Consider the following 19,013-nt stretch of genomic DNA (forward strand, 5'->3'; position numbering starts at 1 on the left):
GTGTGTTGGTCTTTTCTCTCCGGGTGACTTCACAAGCATATGTATCCTCTTTGTTTATCTAAAAAGGGAGCACTGTAACCCTAGAGAACCATGTCGACAAGGTCAAGGTTCATCCAATCAGGGATTGTGTCTATAACGAGCACTCTCTCCGAAGGGCTCCTCTCTCACTATATCCCTGCCAATCAAAAAGCTTCACCAACAACCTTGTTATGTTTTTTTTTTTCCCCTTCTTATAATTAGCTCCCCTACCTCAGCGCGGAACCCTTTTGAATCCTTTTCTAATACTTGTCCTTACAGTGTAATACTTAGGTATCTATGTGTCCTCCGTAAGGCTAATCCCTTTGTCAGCATCCCCTTACGCCGAACCTTGGATGATCTATGCCGAACCAAAGTGGAAAACGAGACCCTTTTTTTCTCTCTTTTCTCCAGATACTCCACTTCCGATCTCCCCTACAGAATAGGGTCCGTCACGATCGGTGTACGAAGTACGGAGTATGGAGTAGGTATACGGAGTACATACCCATCTCGTGTCGTCATGCCGGTCCATATGATAATTCACATTTTTCTTTCCCCGACACGAGGCTGCACGTAGTGTACTCCCACGACATAGACTCTCAGGTAAAAGAAAATCCCCAGATATTTCCCGATCGAGTAAGTTCATACCCTTTTCCGGATGGATTTGGGATCTTGGTACTGTTAAGCTTACCGTCATCTGACCCGAATGCAAATAGAAGCGAATACGTCGTAGAAAATTCCCTAATTGTACGGAGTACTGAAATCCAAGTTTCCTGAAAGCACTAAAAAAAAACGCGAACACGAAGGGTCTAAGTTTAGCACACCTTGCATTTTCAGGTGACTCGGTGGCCTGACTATGCAAGGGTCCCGCCCTTTGATTGGTTCTTGTGATTCCCCCTAGACCCGATCGGGTATCACTCTTGAAAACCTTGGAATATCCAGGTAACAGGACCGTTCCATTACTTGGGCACTCTACACTGTCACCTTATGCTTATATATATTTATATATTTATATCTTCATATATCATCATATTCACCGGTTGAATATGACTATGGAGATGAAGGTTTTGTCAATATATCCAATGCATGTACATGTACGAAGTAACTTCATGTACTCCGTACCCAAATTTCCATTCCAGCGGCTCCCGGGCCATGGGCTCCCCAGGCCCTGTTGATCGTGAAAATCCCCATGCGTAGGAGATCATCATTGTTCTACAGGATACAACATAATTACCCGACGCAGCGCGTCAAGGTCTGCAGTTCCGTAAGAACGTCAACCATGTTATTGTTACAGATGCAGATGCAGACGCAGACGCAGACGCAGACGCAGACACAGACGCAGAAGCAGTTGTTGAAAATAGAATTCAAAATGTCCGTAAGGATTTCTTCCAAGGTTGTTTCTTTGAATACTTCCACGGTTCACCTCGATGAGATCATAGATACAAGGGTTCAATATATTTGGAAGCAGTACGGAGTACGGAGTAGAAAAAAAAGTTAATTTCTCAATGTAGATGTTGTTGACCTCAGATAAAAATATAATAAACAAAAAAAAAATAAACAAAAAGAAAAGAAAACAGGCTAAACCAAACCGGAGGCGTTAACGGTTCGGATGCACAACTCCCGATTAATTATTTCGTGCAGCTCCAGCCACGATGTAGGAAAGGGATAAAAAAAAGGGGACATAAAAAAGTATGAAGACGAACTATCGATAAGGTAGGCGCTTGACTCCGCGATTTTGCCACGTTCAAGACGTCCCGAGGTACTTCGTACATGAGATTCTATGGTACGGAACACGGAGAGAACTATTTATGAACCGAACAAGCCAAATACAACATATATACAACATAGCCCAACACTCAAAATTCGGTAATGGGGCTCATAGGAATACACAGTGGAGTGCGCCATGATCAGCAATCTGCCCAAGAAGCTTCAATCGGATCAGCGATCGCGTCCAAAATGGTCCAAAAACGGCTTCTTCAGACATATTCGGTTAAATAGATGAGCTATTGTTTAGTACCTTCCTTCTTTCCTTGCTATTCGTTACATAGTTAATAATGTTCCCTACATGTCAATCTAAATGTGTCAAATTTCAATGTTCATGTTCCTCCCAACCACCTACCCAACCACCCCCAAATATCAAACAGAGCAAGGAGCATCTCATCAAAGGGACCAATCTATATCAAATCCCACTTATCCCTTTAGATACTATGAAAATCAATGGATAATTTGTACTCCGTACTCCGTACAACATACGGAGTGACGGGGAAATATTTTTCAATCGGCGTTTGCACACTTTGAATTCGGTCAATCTTCGGGAGCATCAATCCCCACCATCGAAACCCAACCCCCGGAACCCCCCATAAGGGAAAAAACGCGTAGGAAAAAAACTACAAAAAAATCAAACACTATTGCCTAAAAGTAGAGCTTGCATCCGAAGTGATAAACCCTATCTCCTAACTAGTGTTTCAAGCAGCAAATAATATTCAATCCCGTCAGACCATCCACATCCTTCCAAGCTTCCAAAGAAAAAAGCGGATCGCCAGAACCCCCCCAGGGCTTCGGAGCTGCAACCTTGTTTAGAGCCCGTCAATACTGTATTCGACAATACTATTGGCATACGAGGGTCCCTCCCGGATCCATTATGATATTATTGACCGGTTGAGCATCCACTAAGGCTTCGGGCTCTCCGGTTCCTGCTTTTATCTTTTATTGTTTATCTTTCTGCCTATTGACAAAACCCCCGCGCCTATTAAAGGTTAATTTATTAATTTTTTACATTATTTCGCGCGAACGATATGCTTTGCATCTTCAACCATGGTCCCTTGTCCGCCTACTCCGTACCAGTTCCGGAGTAAAGGGTTACAGGAGCTTTATCCAACTTACCCTTTTCTAGGTATCCAATATTTGAAATATGCAGGTACAATTGCACTATTGCCTGCGCGTCTACTTCGTATCCGTCAATATTATGTACGTGATCTCGCCACTCGTGCCTGTATGTCTGTGCCTGTCTTGCGTGTGTGGGGGGGCAACTGTGCATATGTTGTACTGAGCACGGGTTGAGGAAGATTATTGAATTATTGGGTAAGGATCTTCGTTCTCATCGGCAATCCCTTCGAGGGAGAAATCCAAGGGGAACAAGATGTCAGGGCGAAGTGAAGACCTTGCTGCATTAGTGGGAGGGGATTGGTGTGCGGATCATGGGGAAACAAGCCCTCGGAGTGAAACATCGTCAGAGACACTGACGCCGTTCTCCCTCTCTCTCACACACTTTTTTGGCCCTGGTTCGGGTTCACCACCCTTACATTTGTATTTCAGCTCCTCCTGGTTCTATTGGCGAAGGGGGAGACAAACGGCAACGATCCTCGAATTTTTTTTTTTTTTCAAATCGATGTCGTTGATGGGGAAGATCACCGGCTTACCCTTGTTCACATGAGGGTCTGTACTGCACCATCGCTCGGAGGAATGTGACGTGGACCCGCTTTGGGTCTTGGGAGGTGGTCCGATTACTCAACTTACAAAGTACACCTCTGTCTGTTCTGGAGAGAGAAAGATCAATTCCGCGTATATTGATCCTAGCTCCAGTGATAGGACCCAGTTTTCCATGTTAGAGTCATATATCGTACCATCTTGAAGACGATAGAAGGGAATCACATGTCAGTCTACCCATGATGAATTGCTAAACAAAATCGCGAATCATGCCTCAGAATTGACTACATGTCTTCCATGGCTTCCTTTTTTTTTTCGCTCTCCCTGCAACGAAGATCATCTCCCACAGGGCAACCTCATTCGTCAAAGACCCATCCATCGAACAGGGAAGTGTCAATCCTCGTGATTAACTCCATCCTCGATGGCCACTCATGAGCAGAGAATTATATAGTGGTGGGAACCGTCCGTGCTAGCTCCAACCTTCCTTGACCCCTGCTCAACGGAAGAGTGGTTATCAGAAGAGTATAACTACAAGGTAGTCACTCTGTACGAAGTGCATACGACAACGTACACATACCGCCCGCGCTTCCGGGGAATGACAGGGAACGGCAATGGGGTTCCGCTCCTTCCCCGACCATATTTAGCGTCTGCTGACTATTCCACTACGGAGTACTCCGTACTTTGTATAGATTAAAAACGAGGTTAACGGTTTCAGGAACGGAGCTAAAAGTTAACTACGCCTCGGTCAGTACGGTTATTACTGTCGGCACTATTTGCCCGCACTATCCTCTGTTCTCCGGTAGTAGCCTTAATGTGATAGCAATGAAACACCGGTGGACAAGAAACAAGATTATCGCAGGTATCCAGGGACTTGCGAGCAAAACTGACAACAGGGAATTGGTTTCACCTTTGATGTCGGAGTTGATTAATATCGGGATTTGCAAGGTTCACATTTTTTTTGCGCTCGGGGACGGAGGCATCTCTACGGAGTATAATGATCCCCGATGCTTCTTCCCGCAACATCTGAATCGAACCCACTCATCTCGGGTTCGCATTTTTGGTGTGGAGAAAATAATTGGAAGGATTGCCAAGGCAGTCCTATCAACTTCCGCGGCCTCTTTTGTTGCAGAATGTTTTTCGCATGATCAGAAACTGCGCCATTCTCACGCTGTTAATCTTGTATCCACTTATGTTGTTCTCCGTTGCTTTTATGCTCCCTGGGTGTATAAAAAAAAACACGCCTACTCCGTATCTGGGGGCGCATTGAGTGTAGATCTTAGCTGATGGCGTGGGTTTGACGCGTGATCCCATGTTTGAGTTTTGCCTTTTTTTTTTTTCCTTCCGTCCTCTTCCCCCCATATCAAGCATATTTAGGCGAAACTAGTTCAATATTAAATTTGGTTAGTTGTCTGAATAACGTGGTGGCTTGTCTAGTAGCGTGTAATTCATTGGGTCCTAGGTACGAGTCAGGGGCTACGTCTCAGATCCCCACGGCGATCTAGTTCGGATTACGAGCTTGGGCGGAACTTGGAATCAGATAGATATTGAAGGTAGGATTATAGCGGTTTGGTATCTGCGATATTGTATTTGTCTATAATACTACATCAAATTGCTCCTAAGTTAAAAAGGCTGGTATGAATTGTATGTTGTATGTTGTAGTAGAAGTAGATATATGTTGTAGATCAATATATAGTATGGTGAATATATCACCATGAAAGAATTTCTGTTTGTGAATATTTCACCGCGCCAAACGCCAGTAAAACGATCACTAAAAAGTTAATCAAGTCGATTGTCCAAATCAAGTGGTGGATCGAAAACATCGAAGTCGAAGTACGGTTTCAGGTTGATGGAACCGAATCGTCTCTACCAAACCTGTCACTCCTATATGAACCTATGAAACTCTATTTCCCACGTTCTATCGATATCCAAGGTTATCTTGGTGTTTTAACTCAAACTCTAAAGTACGAAAAAAAAAAAGGACCTTCAAGAGCGGAACGCTATAATATACTCTATACTAAACAGAGTAGTCTATCATACGGTAGAAATATATCCCCGTCAAGTGGAGTAGCGTAAAAGTCCCTACCAATCAGAGAAGGTAAATCTCAATCCCGGGATCCCGCGACCCATTTCATTCCGACTTTTTAGCACTTAACATCCAATTTTGGCAGCACTTTCGTACATACCGAACCGAGTTCGCTGATAGCTCCGGTCATCTGCTTCTCTTTGGTCAATCGTTGAACGCTACCCCATCTGTAGTGTTCGGATCCGACGCTAATTAGACAGTCGAGTTCTGACTTAAGTAAAGTGCACGGTCTACTTGTGGGTTTATCCATTGCTTTCCACTTTTTTCCATGCGTTCTCCACTTGATTAAAAAACGTGGACTGTTCCAAGGTTATGTACATATTTATTTTGTCCCGTTAATGCCAAGGTAGGCAGCAACTTTCATCGGTGTATAACGCCCTGCGCCGATGAACGATTAACCTTTCTTAAGGTTAATCTATATTGGTACTGACCTTCTATCTATGGTACATTATGTACAATATACTACATCGTTCATGTTTATTTTGGATATACGATATAGGACCTGTTTTTTTTACCTCATCGCTCCATGGTCCACGGGTGTATCCACTGGATTCCACAAAAGGAGCAGTGGAAAAAAAAAAAAAAAACATGAAAAGTAAAATTTTGAACAAAGTATCCCTAATTAGTTAAAATAAACATATCTTCATACAACAAATAACATCAGCCCTCCGTACTCCATATGAAGTATGGAGAACATGGCAATCTAAAGGTCACAGTAGCAGCGACCGGAAGAACGTCGGTACAACAGACCAGGCTAAGCCTAATTGAGTCGGGAAACGGTCTAAGAAAATCCGAAAATTCCGAAAATTCTAAAAAAAACCCACCAACACCGCAGCAAGACCCTTCGGAACATATCCGAGTCGGCGTACGTCGGGGGAGGTTGGTAGACCCTGAAAAGCGGTCCACGAGGTGCCCACGAGGTTGATCAAGTTGCAATTGGGAGCGTTGCGCTAGCCTTGCCAAGCCCAGCCGTCTATGGTCCTACAAGCATATACATACCGTTTAGGGCTGTCTCACTTTTTAGTTCGCACTTAGGCATTTAGCATCGAGCTTAGTATAGTGTACACCGTAAAATGGAGCTATTATTAGCGAGCGGGAAGATTATTGTGCTACTGCTACTGGCGACTGAATTTGACATAGACTGCGTCATGCAGCATGTGGACCGATTGCCAGAATAGGGTTTTTTTGGGATTGTGGACGTAGGGGTTTGTTGCATATGGCTCATTCGAAGGTTTTTTTATTGTTCATTGTTTGACCATTGGATCTTTCAGCTGTTCGGCTTCAACATACAACATAGTATGATGGAACTAAGTGCCCACACCAGAGGGTTTAGCGTGTTTGAAATTTAGACTGTTGAGTTTGTGGATTAGAGTACGGAGTACGGAGTACTCCGTACATAATCGGTGAATACTATAATTATGGGGTTTAAGATTTGATGCAACGGTGGTAGTCTGTTGCTCGATAGGTCGTATGTACGTCGATCATTGAAGAAAGCCAAGACATCCTTGACCAGTCCCTAGAACGATTAAAATATAGGGCTATTTCTTCAAGTCATGCCATGGAGTCCATGACCAAAAAGGTGTATTTTGATGATAAGAATAGACTTGTTTTTATGTGGAGAGCTGAGATGAGACACAATGATCACAACCGCACGGGGCAGAAAAAGGTCGGTACAAAGCGCAATGACCCACAAACTTCTAGAAATAGAAGATCTCTAAACAGCGAAGCAATTTAGTACCCACTAAAAAACCTCTTTTTGGATGCTTTGCCAGGAATAGAAGAGAAGAGAAAGAAAAAAAAAGCAACGAGGCAGGATGATGAGGTGATTTTCTGGAATCTTCTAGAAGATAGAGGCACTCTCTTGGACGGTGCGGTCGTAGCAGACGGGGAAGAGCTTGGACCAAAAACTATACAGCTCCGGTCTGTCTTCCCGCACCTCGACCAGCCATTTGGCGAACGCAAATTCAGTCTGGAAGGGATTGGGGCTTCGATAAGGAGCGACCTGATCCATGTTAGAACGGGACTAGAACCAGGTACGTTCAATCAAAACCACGGTGATAACTCACCTCTGAATATCGCTGTAGAGCCTGATGATACTTCTCCGACAGACCAAGCTTATGAAGAGTCGGCATGCGGATTCCCTTCGCTGCAATGCTGTATGCATGGTTGAGGTTTTCTCGTTCGGCAAAAGAGGACTCTCCGATCACAACGCCGCCCGGTAGCTTCTTATGCTGATGGGCGTGAGCAACCTCGATAAGACGCGTGAGCAGGTCGGCTTCCCAGTTCTCAAAAAGAGGATGGCGGAATTCTTTGATGTGTCGTTGCAGCAGCCACAATTCACGCTTCAGGCGGACTGTATTGGCTTGCACTTTTGCGAGTCTTCGTTCGATGTGCTTGTTAAGGGTTTGCAGGGCATAATGAGTGGCGTCAAAGGACTGTATTGACCGTTAGCATCAACAGAGCGTTCTATTAGGGTCGATATCTCCCCGATGCGGCAATACCTGAAAACTACCTTCGTCCCACGAGTCTTCTAAGATACGCTCGGAGTCTGAGACATCAGGCACATGGCCATTTCCGCGAGAAACGGAACGAGAGACTCGTCGGGTAGAGATGCGGTCTCTCTTTGAGTTCATGATGGGGGTGTGGAAAGGAATGGAAGACTTTATTATGCAATGAGCGAATTCGAGATTCGGTTACTCGTTCGGGTTTGTCATAAGAGAGGATGAGAGATAAAAGTGGTGATGGCACGCTGAAGATGCAAATAGGTTGCGATGCAGTGATGCAGTGATGGTTATGTATGAAGTAAGGCGACCGAGAGGGAAGGCACGAAGAACACTCGTAGTTGCTGCAAAATATCTTAATTGATATGTATCATAGCTTTATAGACAGCCATATAGGCATCATGACTTCATGGGAATCGTAGCAAGAATATAATCACAGCTTACTGCCTGACCTGCCAAACTCAATCACCAGTTTGCCGAACTGAGTGCCCTTTTTCATGTCTTCGAACAGCTCATCGATCGCGGACAAGTTATCTAGTTCGGTTTGCAGAACTCGCGACACCACAGGGTGCATCTTCTTAGCATTGACGAACTCAATCATCTCTTTGAACTCCTTCCGTGAGCCCATCGTGGAACCGCGGACGTCGATGTTCTTGAGAACAGCAGACATCGTAAATGGCATCTTAGGAGAAACAGTCATTCCATAGACAGAGAGGACACCGCCGGCCTAGAAATGTGAGTACTTTCATCCGTAATTTAATATGTCTCGTTGCCGGTACTCACCTTGAGCAACTTGACAGATTTCTCAATAGAATCACCACCGGCACCATCAATGATGGCATCGAAGTTCCTCTTCCCAGCTGGAAGCATACCCAACAGCTTCTTTTCCCAACCATCTTCCTTATAGCTAACACCGCCAGCCGCACCCAGCTCAATGGCCTTCTGAATCTTCTCCTGGCTCGAGCTCGTCACAAAGACATGCGCACCTCTAGCAACGGCAAACTGCAGCACCATCAGAGCCACACCACCACCAATGCCAGTAACCAAGACAGCAGCACCATCCTTAGAGTTCCTCTCGCCAGCCTTGGTAATCAGAGCTCTCCAGCCCGTCAAGCCCGTCACAGGCAAAGCCGCAGCCTCGGCATCAGAGAGATGCTCGGGGGCCTCCTCGACCTCCGAATACTCGATGGTGAGATATTCCTGCAATGTCCCCTTGTCATAAACCTTGGTGCCTCCCATAATCCGGTATCCAGTAGCCTCCTCTGGTCCATCGGGTGAATCCTTCCAGCCAGCACCGGGGGTCAGGATCACACGCTTGCCTTGCCATTTCTCTGGGCTGGGGACGTTCGGGCCAGTGCCGACAACGGTACCGACTCCGTCTGCGAGCAGGGGCACATCGAAGGTCACGCCTGGGTAGAGGTGTTGACGGAGGAAGAGGTCGCGGTGGTTGAGCGCCGCGGCAGTCAGTTTCACCAATAGCTCACCCCCTTGTGGGGAAGGCTTGGGGATGGTGCGGAGGGAGAGTGGGTAGTAGACTTGGCCTGGCTTGCCGGGCTTGCCATCAATTGGGGATATGTAAATTGCTTTGGACATTTTGGATTTGTTACGTGAAGATATGAAGATATCAGAATAAATTGACCTCGATGAAACCTCGGGAACTCAGCTCGTGCGGGGATGCTTGAATGCTTATCGATAGCCGAGGTCTTGGTTTGTTGATGACATATGTACGCACCTGAGCCCGGATGTCCGAGACTATATGTTGAACAATTGATGGAAATTGGAAATGTGTATGAATATATGTTGATATATTCCAGAATGCAAAGCTAGAAATGAAACAAATTGTAACAAAAAGTAGCCGGATTCATGGTACATGTGTTCCAAACGGCTGACGCCAGAGCGCATAGAGTGTTCTTGGGTAGCTACTATTCTATACATAGTAACCTTCGTAGTTTCTACATTACCGTTGTATGTTGCCTATTTCGCTAGTTGGGGATCTAGTCCAGAATTGCAGGGGTTTGCTATCTGTTGCTAGGTCTGCATTCTATGGAAATATATATTGTCGCTCTGAATAGCAACTAAACACTAGTCTATGATAAAAAAAAACATTACACTCCTTTGCGCGAAAAAACCACTAGAACCAATCATCATAGTGAGAATAGAAGATTTGACCTTACTTCATCGGGTACCGGGTACAAGATGTGTTTGGCAACGAGATATCAAGAACTATTGTTAATTAGCTTGTACACTCTGGCCTGGCGATTCATAGCTGACAGCATATCAAACGCAACGACCTAGCAACTCCTATAGAAACACAGAAATTCATTTCACTTAAACCAAACCAACCTATCAACCATCTTCATAAACATCTAAAATTCTCATCAATCATGGCTCCTAAGAAGGTTATGACCAAGTCTCCTCAGCGGCAGGTCACCAAGCATCACCTCAGGGATGAGGATGTTATGCTCCTTTGGAAGCTCGTGAAGCTAAACTGCAAGAAAGTAATACTATGTCATCCTCAACTTGATTGATTGATGTCACGTACTGAATTCACATTACTTAAAGGTCGGCATCGCAGCTCTGTCTAAAGAGCTCAACCTTGAAGTGGCCGCCGTTCACATGCGCTGGTCCTGGCTGAACGCCAAATTCGAGGCCTTCCAGAAGAAGGTAAACGAAAAAGAGACTACCGCTGCCGCTGCTTCCTCTGCCGATACTACTATGAAGGATATCGACGACTCCGAGGATACGAAGGAAGCCGAAGAAACCGAAGAAGCTAAAGGTGGTAACAATGACGAGGATGCGGAGTGAACACCTCAACGACTGGATTTCTGTGTCTAAGGGACAGTGAAATGAACCCAAAATCTACCAACTCTTTCTGCATTCCCTTCGGAGTATGGGATATCGCAACACTGCCTGCCAAAGTTGATCTAACTCGCTTAATCTCGTAGTCTATTGTTTCTTGATAGTGTGTGTCACTGTCGATGAAGTTATTGACCATGTAACTAGGTCGGCTTCCACCTCTATCATGAAGTAGAGACTAAAACAATGGCAAAGGAAACATCAAATTCAAGCTTTTACCATACCATATGAAATTGTTCTTTAATCTAGAATTGGGCGAGCGTCTCAATAGATCCAAGGCCATAAGATAGACAGACAAAAATAAGGAAGACCAGGGAGACGATCTAGACCTTTGACGGGGAAACGACAGTCATTCCAGCAAATCTCTCGATATCCCAGCCCAAGAAACCACTGACCAGAAAAATAGAAAGCAGCAAAGGAAAAAAAAAACTTGAACCGTTCTTCTATTGAAACACAAATACAACCACTGAGCTACCGAACCATCTAAGGAAAGTCTGCTCACTTCCTCCCACACACCCAGCCAAGCCCCCGCTCAAACCTCGGACGACATCGGTGATGAAAAGCACAATGTCTCTCATCCACATCCCTATCATGGTCAGGCATGGCCTGAATAGAGGTCTCAGAAGCAGTGTCATCATAAGGAGTATAATAACCAGAGTCATCAGCATGGTACCCATCCATATAGCAACAGCTACAATATTGGACATCAGCCCTGGAAGATGTAGGAATAGGTGGAGATACTGGCTTTGGGGGAGGCGCCTGCTTGTGAGGAGAAGCAGACCGCCTGAAAGTGCGATTCGGCTCTGGTTTGACTCGGGAGCTGGGACGGGACTTCTCACTCGACCGGGGAGAGCGGGTCGGAGTTGGAATTGATCTCGGCACCGGCGAAGGTGCAGGCATCGAAGCTCGGCAGAGCTCCGGGTGGAGTTCGCAATAAGACGCCTTGCGACAGTGATGGCGGTGAACTATCGGGCTGGAGCGTGGTGCTGTCGTGAACGATGCACGGGCGGAGTTGTATCTCTGGCTTGAAATGGTAGGTGGGCTGGGAGGGGGTGCGTGGGCCTCACATTGGCATACCTCCACCTGCGGATGGTGCTCTGGTTCGCGCTTTCCGGTGCGGTGGCCGCTTCGGCGTCTTCTGGATGGTTCGTAGTCTGAAAAATCACTACTGTTCGGTGTGGTGGGACGTGTCTCTTTGGAACGACGCTCGCGCCTTGCTGAGTGACGGCTACCATAGCGTTTTGTGGCTGTTTCAGAGCTAGAGTAATCACTGCTACTTGGCGTGACTGGGCGTGTTTCATGAGAGTGACATTCACATCGATTGTGGCAGGAGCAGGTTACTTTCTCCACCTGTGGAGGGGACCCAGACTCGCGTCTGATACTATGGCACCGTTCACAGTACCTCCTGGCTGCCTCATAACCAGAGGAATCGGTGTTGCTTGGGGATGAGGAGCGTGCCTCGTGGGGGTGAACCTCGCATCTATTACCGCGGGGGCAAGATGGCTGTTCTGAAATGGGAGATGGCGACGGGCATCGACTGTGGACACAAGTTTCCATCTCAGGTCCGTAACGAACCAGCCTGATTCGCCCGCTTCGGGAGTGTCTCTTGTCCATTGGCTCGCCAGCGAAGTACCAGCCGAATTCTGTCTTGTTGGGTTTGGATCGGCCAGTGAATCTGGACCGCCTCATCTTCTTTGATTAAAGGTGATGAGCTGTTGAATACCGCAAGACACGGGAGAGAGAGAAGATGATCTTTGTTGTGCACGAAAGCTTATAGCTCATTGAAAGCCGACTATATTGTCTTGGAGCGAAAGAACTGGAAAGAGGGAATTGCCGGAGGGAGGGATGTCCATTTTATAGAGTCTTGATAACATCTGTGAAGCTCTAAGACTGAGCCCATCATATCAATTTGGGCCAAGACATTCATTGTGTTGTTTTGTGTCTCTGTGTTACTCCTAGAGCGAGCAAATCTCAGAAAGCATTGTCTGGTGTGAAATGAAGCATCAAAGGACAAACAGGGGCAGTAGAGATATACAAAGAGCAACACAATAATCCAGCCCTATTGACAGGCACAACTGATAATGGGATTCTTAATCCAACCGGATTCCAGGCTAAATCTAAAGAAATTTTAAGACTGTTGAATCATTTTAAGACAGAACATGTTTGCCCAGCATTGCAGAGGTTGGGTAAAAAGGGATAGTATTGGATGCATTTCAACCCCCTCTATTGCATTTGGTGGAACATCTAGACTCTCTTTGTATTCTTAGACACAGTATCAAGCCAATCCCTTAACTGTTAACTGTTTGAAAGGTAGCTGAACTTCCAATCAAAATAGAAGCGTGGTTGTTGTGAGGGATACACGTCTCTTCTGTTATTTCCACAGCTCTCTGTTTGCGTCAAGCCACCTAACTGCATACGTATTTGCTTTCTATAGTCATTCTGTATAGGGAAAAAGTGAAAAACGAGGCTCAAAATGCACTCTGGTCATTTGGAAGACTTCCATCATCATGATTTATACAATGTCTCTTTTCTTTGCAACACAGGATTGGGCACAATGGCCTAAGCCAAGGTACAAGGTACATTGGGCAGAGTATGCAGACACAAGTGTTGTGCGTGTATCGGATACCTGCTCTTGGCGGTATGTAATTGTGGTTATATCAATACGCTACACTCACCACTCTTAAATGGCAAATCACGCGATCACCAGAAAACCCATACCGTGTATTTACAACAAGGTACGTGTATTGCCACGGCCACCGCTTAATCATTTTTGCTCCAGGAAACTTCCCAAGCGAAATCGAAACTCGATCTCTCTCTTTCTCGACCTTGTTAGTCTGGCGCTCGCATATCTGCATTACCTCTCTTACAGCTCTCCACTTCTTCGATTGACTAGCTCCTAGCTTTCATCCTTCAACTCTACACCAATTTTCCAACGTGTCTTGCAACTTATCCGTTCGCATCACACATTCTCTTGCAAGCCCGCCACAGGTTTCGCGATCACTATCTCAGAATCGGTTTTTACGTGGGGGATCAACATCCGACCATACAAGCCTCTTTACAACAATGCCTACACCACTTCCATCGAGTTTCGCTTCGGCCGCTGCTGGCAACACCCAGGACCCCAATCGGAGGGGGGACGGTTCGACTAGCGGAGAATGGTATGCAGATACTGTTTCACCTCCCCAAACCCCGTTCATGAGCTGTTATTTAGCAGACTTGGTCCAATATCGTTCCATGCTGTTATGACCGTCAATGTTCTGAGCTCGAGATATCCGATGCTAACCTTCAATGCCCACTAGGTCCCGCAACCGTATGAATGGAGCTACGCAGACCTTCCGCCGTCCTTCTGTTGCTACCACTCCCTCTCACCACCGGGATAGTAGCCAGCCTGCATCCGCCTCGACACTCACGGCCGGCGGCGCGTACATCCCTCCACACCTGAGCTCAAATACTTCTAGCATTGCACGGAATGGGGACGCCCGGTACTCCAAGGATCAACTTCTAGAACTGTATAAATCGCAGCGGGAGGAGGGGACCTTGAGTAAGAACGTGGAGGAATACTTCGTGGCCGACTGGGATCCCCACACTGTGTCCGCTCCGGTGAATGGAGCATGGGGGAAGCGGGATGACCACAAGAACAACTCCGCGGGGCCTGAGGTTTGCTGGGATCACGGCGGCCAGGTCGAACCCCTCGGAATCACGGGTATGACAGAGGACGAAAGAGAGGTTCGTGTTGTGTGCTTTCAGGTCTGAATGAGTGCTCTTACTAACAATGCTTAATAGATGTTCGCCGCTTCAGTCAACTCCCCTCTGAAGCCGCCCCCCACAAACGCCGCGAAGGAAAATGTCATCCCGGGAACTGGAGGTCGCAAATCTTCGATCTCCTATCCTCAGGGCCATATCAATAACTACACCACCACCTCCTCCCCAACCGCCGGTCGCCCGGGTCCCCGCCGCCGGGAAACGGGTGAATCAGTTGGAAACCCCATGTCTCCTACCGGCTCCAACTCCAGATTTTTCCGCGATGAGGCCAATACTTCTACTCCTCCTCCGGCCCTGTTGCGTCGCAAAACTGATTTCCGAGAACCAAACCCGAAGCCGGATGAGAAGGCCAAGGATGGCAGGGAGGATCCTGCCTCTCCCTTTGGCTCTCTGAAGCGCAGCTCCACCAACCCCATCAATACGGGGGTTAGTGGACCGAACTCCCCCTGGGGCTCGGCCTCGCATAATGCTAATTTCTCTCCGATGGGTGCCTTTGGAGCTTTCTCCCTTGGTTCCGGCTCAGGCTCTGGCACTCCCACGACCGAAAAGAAACCGGGATACGGAAGTCTCCGCGGAGAGAGTAGATTCAAGGGTTTGCTATCCAAGGATAGCTCTGAGGATATTGCCGGCTCCGCCAAGGAAAAGCCCATGGGCAACCTTGAACGTCTTGCTGAAAACGACAGTGATGGGCGTTCGCAGTCGCCCTGGGGGGATGCCGTCAAGACTCGTGTCAACCGAAGCGAAACTAATCCGTTCGACGAGCCTCGCAGTGGCAGCGCTGCTCTTGGCGGGTCTCAGGATGTTGAAGGTCCCCCTCAGTCTGATCTTGGGTTTGGCGCATTCGGCATGACCTCGAGCATCCCTGGATTCCGGGAGTTAATGCAAAGCCAGGAGAACTCGCGGAACCCAACTCCCAGCCTGCTTCAGGGCCACGAGCCAAATAGTCCAACCAACACCAATCCTTACCAGAGCCCGCATGGTGACCGTCATGGCGAACGTACGGAACCCGAAGATGTTGACACTGACGGATCGGATATCCAGCCGGCCCAGCATCCCGGAATCAGCGGACTTCGGGATCCCTCTAACCCCTTCGGCTCGATGAGACGGGTTGGCTCAGGAATCGATCTTCCATCTGTGGACCGCAGCCAGAACTCCAGCGTCAATGCCAATCGCACTTTCTCTGGTCTGGGTGGTCTGGGTGGTCTGTCTTCCCTGGGCGGAGCCTCGACTTGGTCATCTGGTGCTGCTGTCGGAACGCCCACTCGTGAGCGTTCTGCGTTTGTTGGTGGTTTTGGTGACCCTATCTTCGGCTCTATGGGCGATCTTCAGTCTCCTAGCTTGTCAACCCTCGGCGGAGGCGGCCTATTTAGCCCCCACGCTGGTATGACTGGCACTGGAAGCATCGGCCGATCAAGCAAACTCGGTGCCCTCTTCTCTTCCATGCAAGACGAGCAAGGAAGGCCCGACTCTGTGGGCCTAGATGGACTCGACCCTTCGCAAGGCGACAAGGCGGGTCAGGCAAGCCACCCAGGCTCAACCCCTGCTTCGCAAACACCCGTCTCGGCCGTTGGCTCTATTCCCAACCTGGCTGGTCATGATATTCCTCCCAGCCAAACTCCTGGCGCAGGAATCCCTGCTTCTCAGCAGCGTACCATGGTTATGCCGGATAGGATGCGTTGGATCTACCGGGATCCGCAAGGCAATATCCAGGGCCCGTGGACTGGGCTTGAGATGCATGATTGGTTCAAGGCGGGCTTCTTCAGCCCGGACTTGCAAATCAAGAAGCTTGAGGATACCGAATTCGAGCCGTTAGCTCAGCTAGTGAGACGCATTGGGAACTCACGCGAGCCGTTCCTTGTGCCACAGATTGGCCTTCCTCATGGCCCAGAACCGACCGTTGCCCAGTGGACTAACACGACCGCTGGATCTGCTCAGCCTCCCTTCCCGGGTAGTTTCCCAAGCTTCGGCACTACCTTGACAGCCGAGCAGCAGAATGCGCTTGAACGACGGAAGCAAGAAGAACAGTACCTGATGGCCCGACAGAAGGAGCACTTGGCTCAGCAGCAGGCCATCATGAAGCAGATGGCTCCTCCTGGTGCCCCCTCGTCTTCCATGAACCCTCCGCTGCAGCACCAGTCTAGCGCGCACAGTCTCCAAAGCCAGCCTAGCTTCTCAAGCATCACTTCACCCGTTGGCTACCAGCCATCCCCGATCCAGGCTCCCATGCAGCAGCAGTCCCAAGGTCTCCCTGGATTCTTTGATGGCGTTGCACCGAGACAGGGTGGTTTGAACGTGGGACCTGGAATGCTGGGAACAGATTTTGGCAGCCAGGACCAACTCCCCGCTCTACTTGATCGCCTGAACGTCAGCCGCCAGGATCCATTTGCCTTTGGCAGTGCTGGTTCGTTCTCTGGCCGCCAGCCCGATAACTTCCTGCAGTCCCAGCAGGTGTCTCAAATGCTCCAGGATCGTGCTCAACTCCAGCAAGAGCAGGAAGACTTTGACAAGGCTCATGAAGATGATCCATTTGATCAGCACGCTCGTGAGGAGCGTCTTCGCCAGTTCCATGCCCTTCGGGCCCAGGAAGGCGAGATGGGAATGCGCACCGCCGAAGGCCTGCCTACCCACCCTGCCGCTGCATCTCAGCAACTCGAAGCAGAGGTTGCGGCCGAGATGGAGGAGGCAGCTCAGCAGTTGACCGACTCTGTTACCGGTGCTGAGCCTCTTACTCTTTCCCAGCAAGTTCACAAGGCTGCTTCTGCTCAACGCCAGCAGCAGGAACATGACCACAGCCATGGCCCTCCCGAATCGGTCTGGGGAAACAAGGTTGACCACGCCATGCCCCAACCTTTCCCTCCTCCACCCTCCGCGTCGCCTCTCCCTGCACCTACCGCCCAGCGTAACCGCCAGAACGTCGCCGAGTCTTTGGCCACTGGGTCCCGCTCCCAGACTCAGACTCCCGTTGACGCTGCGCCTACCTCTGTCGCACCATGGGCCAAGGAGGCAAATGACTTGCCCAAGGGTCCTTCTCTTAAGGAGATCCAGGAAGCTGAGGCTCGTACTGCCGCCCAACGCGAGGAAGTCGCCGCTGCGGCACGCCGCGCCCAATTCCTTGCAGAGCAAGAGCGTCTCAGCCAAGCGCAGGCACAGGCTGCCCCTGGCCTCCCCTCGTCGGCCAACTGGGCTAGCGCTGGATCTCCGGCCACCCCTGCCTCGGCCGGCTCCCCTTGGGCCACCAAGACCCAGCCCGCACCCACCGCCACTACCGCCAAGAAGACTCTGGCTCAGATCCAAAAGGAGGAGGAGGCCCGCAAGAACCGCGCGGCTGCTGCTGCCGCGGCTGCCATGGCTGCGACCCCAAGCCCTCCCGTTCCCTCCTCTGTCGGCAAGCGTTACGCTGATCTTGCTAGCAAGGGCCCTGCTCCCGTCGCCGCCGCTGGCCAGGGCTCCAGTGCCTGGACCACTGTCGGTGCTAGCGGCAAGGTCAAGGGTGTTTTGCCAACTGCGCCGGCCCTCGGACCCCGCACAGCCAGCGGAACCGTACCAATTTCGCCTCTGATCGCTAAGCCCCGCCCTGTGACCACTACCCGTACCGCGACAAGCGGCAGCACCCCCCAGTCCAACCCCAACCAGGCCGTTGAGGAGTTCACCAAGTGGGCTACTCTGGCTTTGAGCAAGGGGTTGAACAGCACCATCAATGGTGAGTTTCGATCTCTTTATTCAATCCCCGCTGCCTCCATACTAACATCTCATCTCTAGTTGACGATTTCGTTCAGCAATTGCTCTTCCTGCCTGCCGAGGCTGAGATCATCTCCGACTCCGTCTACGCCAACTCCCAGACTCTGGATGGCCGCCGCTTCTCGGAGGAATTCATCCGCCGCCGCAAGCTTGCCGATAAGGGCATTGTTGACCCTGTCTCGCCCAGTGCTTTCGGCGAGCAGAAGAACGGCGGTGGCTGGAGCGAGGTTGCCAAGAAGGGCTCCGCTGCTACCGTTGCGGCTGCTGCTCAGCGCGAGGAAGAGGCTGCCAGCTCTGCGTTTAAGGTTGTCGCACCCCGCAAGAAGGGCAAGCGCTAAAGGTGTGCATGAGCTTTTCTCTCCGGGGTGCTTTTTTATGCTAGCTTTTCTGGCTAGCTGAGTCGGATCTGTTGTTTCTATTTATGTGAGATGCGTGTCCATGTTCGTTGCGTGTCTTCGCCGTGTCTGTGTATCAGCATCATAATTTAGCAGCATTGATATCGGTTCTGCACTGCTTGTTTTTCGGGCGTACGTAGAGTTACCTGTATTGTACCAATACCCGTAGATCTTGCAAGCATATATATGAAGCCATGGACTTTACAAGTTGAGGTTACCTTCCAATATCCATCCTCT

General features: G+C 49.0%; 4 protein-coding genes across 4 annotated transcripts; 2 read left to right on the top strand and 2 right to left on the bottom strand.

Annotated features, from left to right (window-relative positions):
* Positions 1-7,364: 7,364 nt before the first annotated feature.
* Positions 7,365-9,618, bottom strand: PEX2_093670 (zinc-dependent alcohol dehydrogenase family protein; the record flags this gene model as incomplete). The annotated part of the gene is made up of 5 exons (XM_016746637.1): positions 7,365-7,526; positions 7,591-7,959; positions 8,026-8,072; positions 8,470-8,752; positions 8,809-9,618. The coding sequence occupies 5 exons, from the start codon at positions 9,616-9,618 to the stop codon at positions 7,365-7,367; spliced, it is 1,671 nt and encodes a 556-aa protein (XP_016600353.1).
* Positions 9,619-10,409: 791 nt separating this feature from the next.
* On the top strand, positions 10,410-10,830 carry PEX2_093680 (uncharacterized protein; the record flags this gene model as incomplete). Its single annotated transcript, XM_016746638.1, has 2 exons — positions 10,410-10,523; positions 10,588-10,830. 2 exons carry the CDS (start codon positions 10,410-10,412, stop codon positions 10,828-10,830), a joined length of 357 nt encoding a protein of 118 aa, XP_016600354.1.
* A 549-nt stretch (positions 10,831-11,379) lies between these two features.
* Positions 11,380-12,570, bottom strand: PEX2_093690 (uncharacterized protein; the record flags this gene model as incomplete). The annotated part of the gene is made up of 1 exon (XM_016746639.1): positions 11,380-12,570. One exon carries the CDS (start codon positions 12,568-12,570, stop codon positions 11,380-11,382), a length of 1,191 nt encoding a protein of 396 aa, XP_016600355.1.
* A 1,374-nt stretch (positions 12,571-13,944) lies between these two features.
* On the top strand, positions 13,945-18,719 carry PEX2_093700 (GYF domain-containing protein; the record flags this gene model as incomplete). Its single annotated transcript, XM_016746640.1, has 4 exons — positions 13,945-14,039; positions 14,181-14,607; positions 14,665-18,343; positions 18,403-18,719. The coding sequence occupies 4 exons, from the start codon at positions 13,945-13,947 to the stop codon at positions 18,717-18,719; spliced, it is 4,518 nt and encodes a 1,505-aa protein (XP_016600356.1).
* Positions 18,720-19,013: the final 294 nt, after the last annotated feature.

Source organism: Penicillium expansum (genome assembly GCF_000769745.1).
Source record: "Penicillium expansum strain MD-8 chromosome Unknown contig313, whole genome shotgun sequence".
NCBI classification, from domain to species: domain Eukaryota; kingdom Fungi; phylum Ascomycota; class Eurotiomycetes; order Eurotiales; family Aspergillaceae; genus Penicillium; species Penicillium expansum.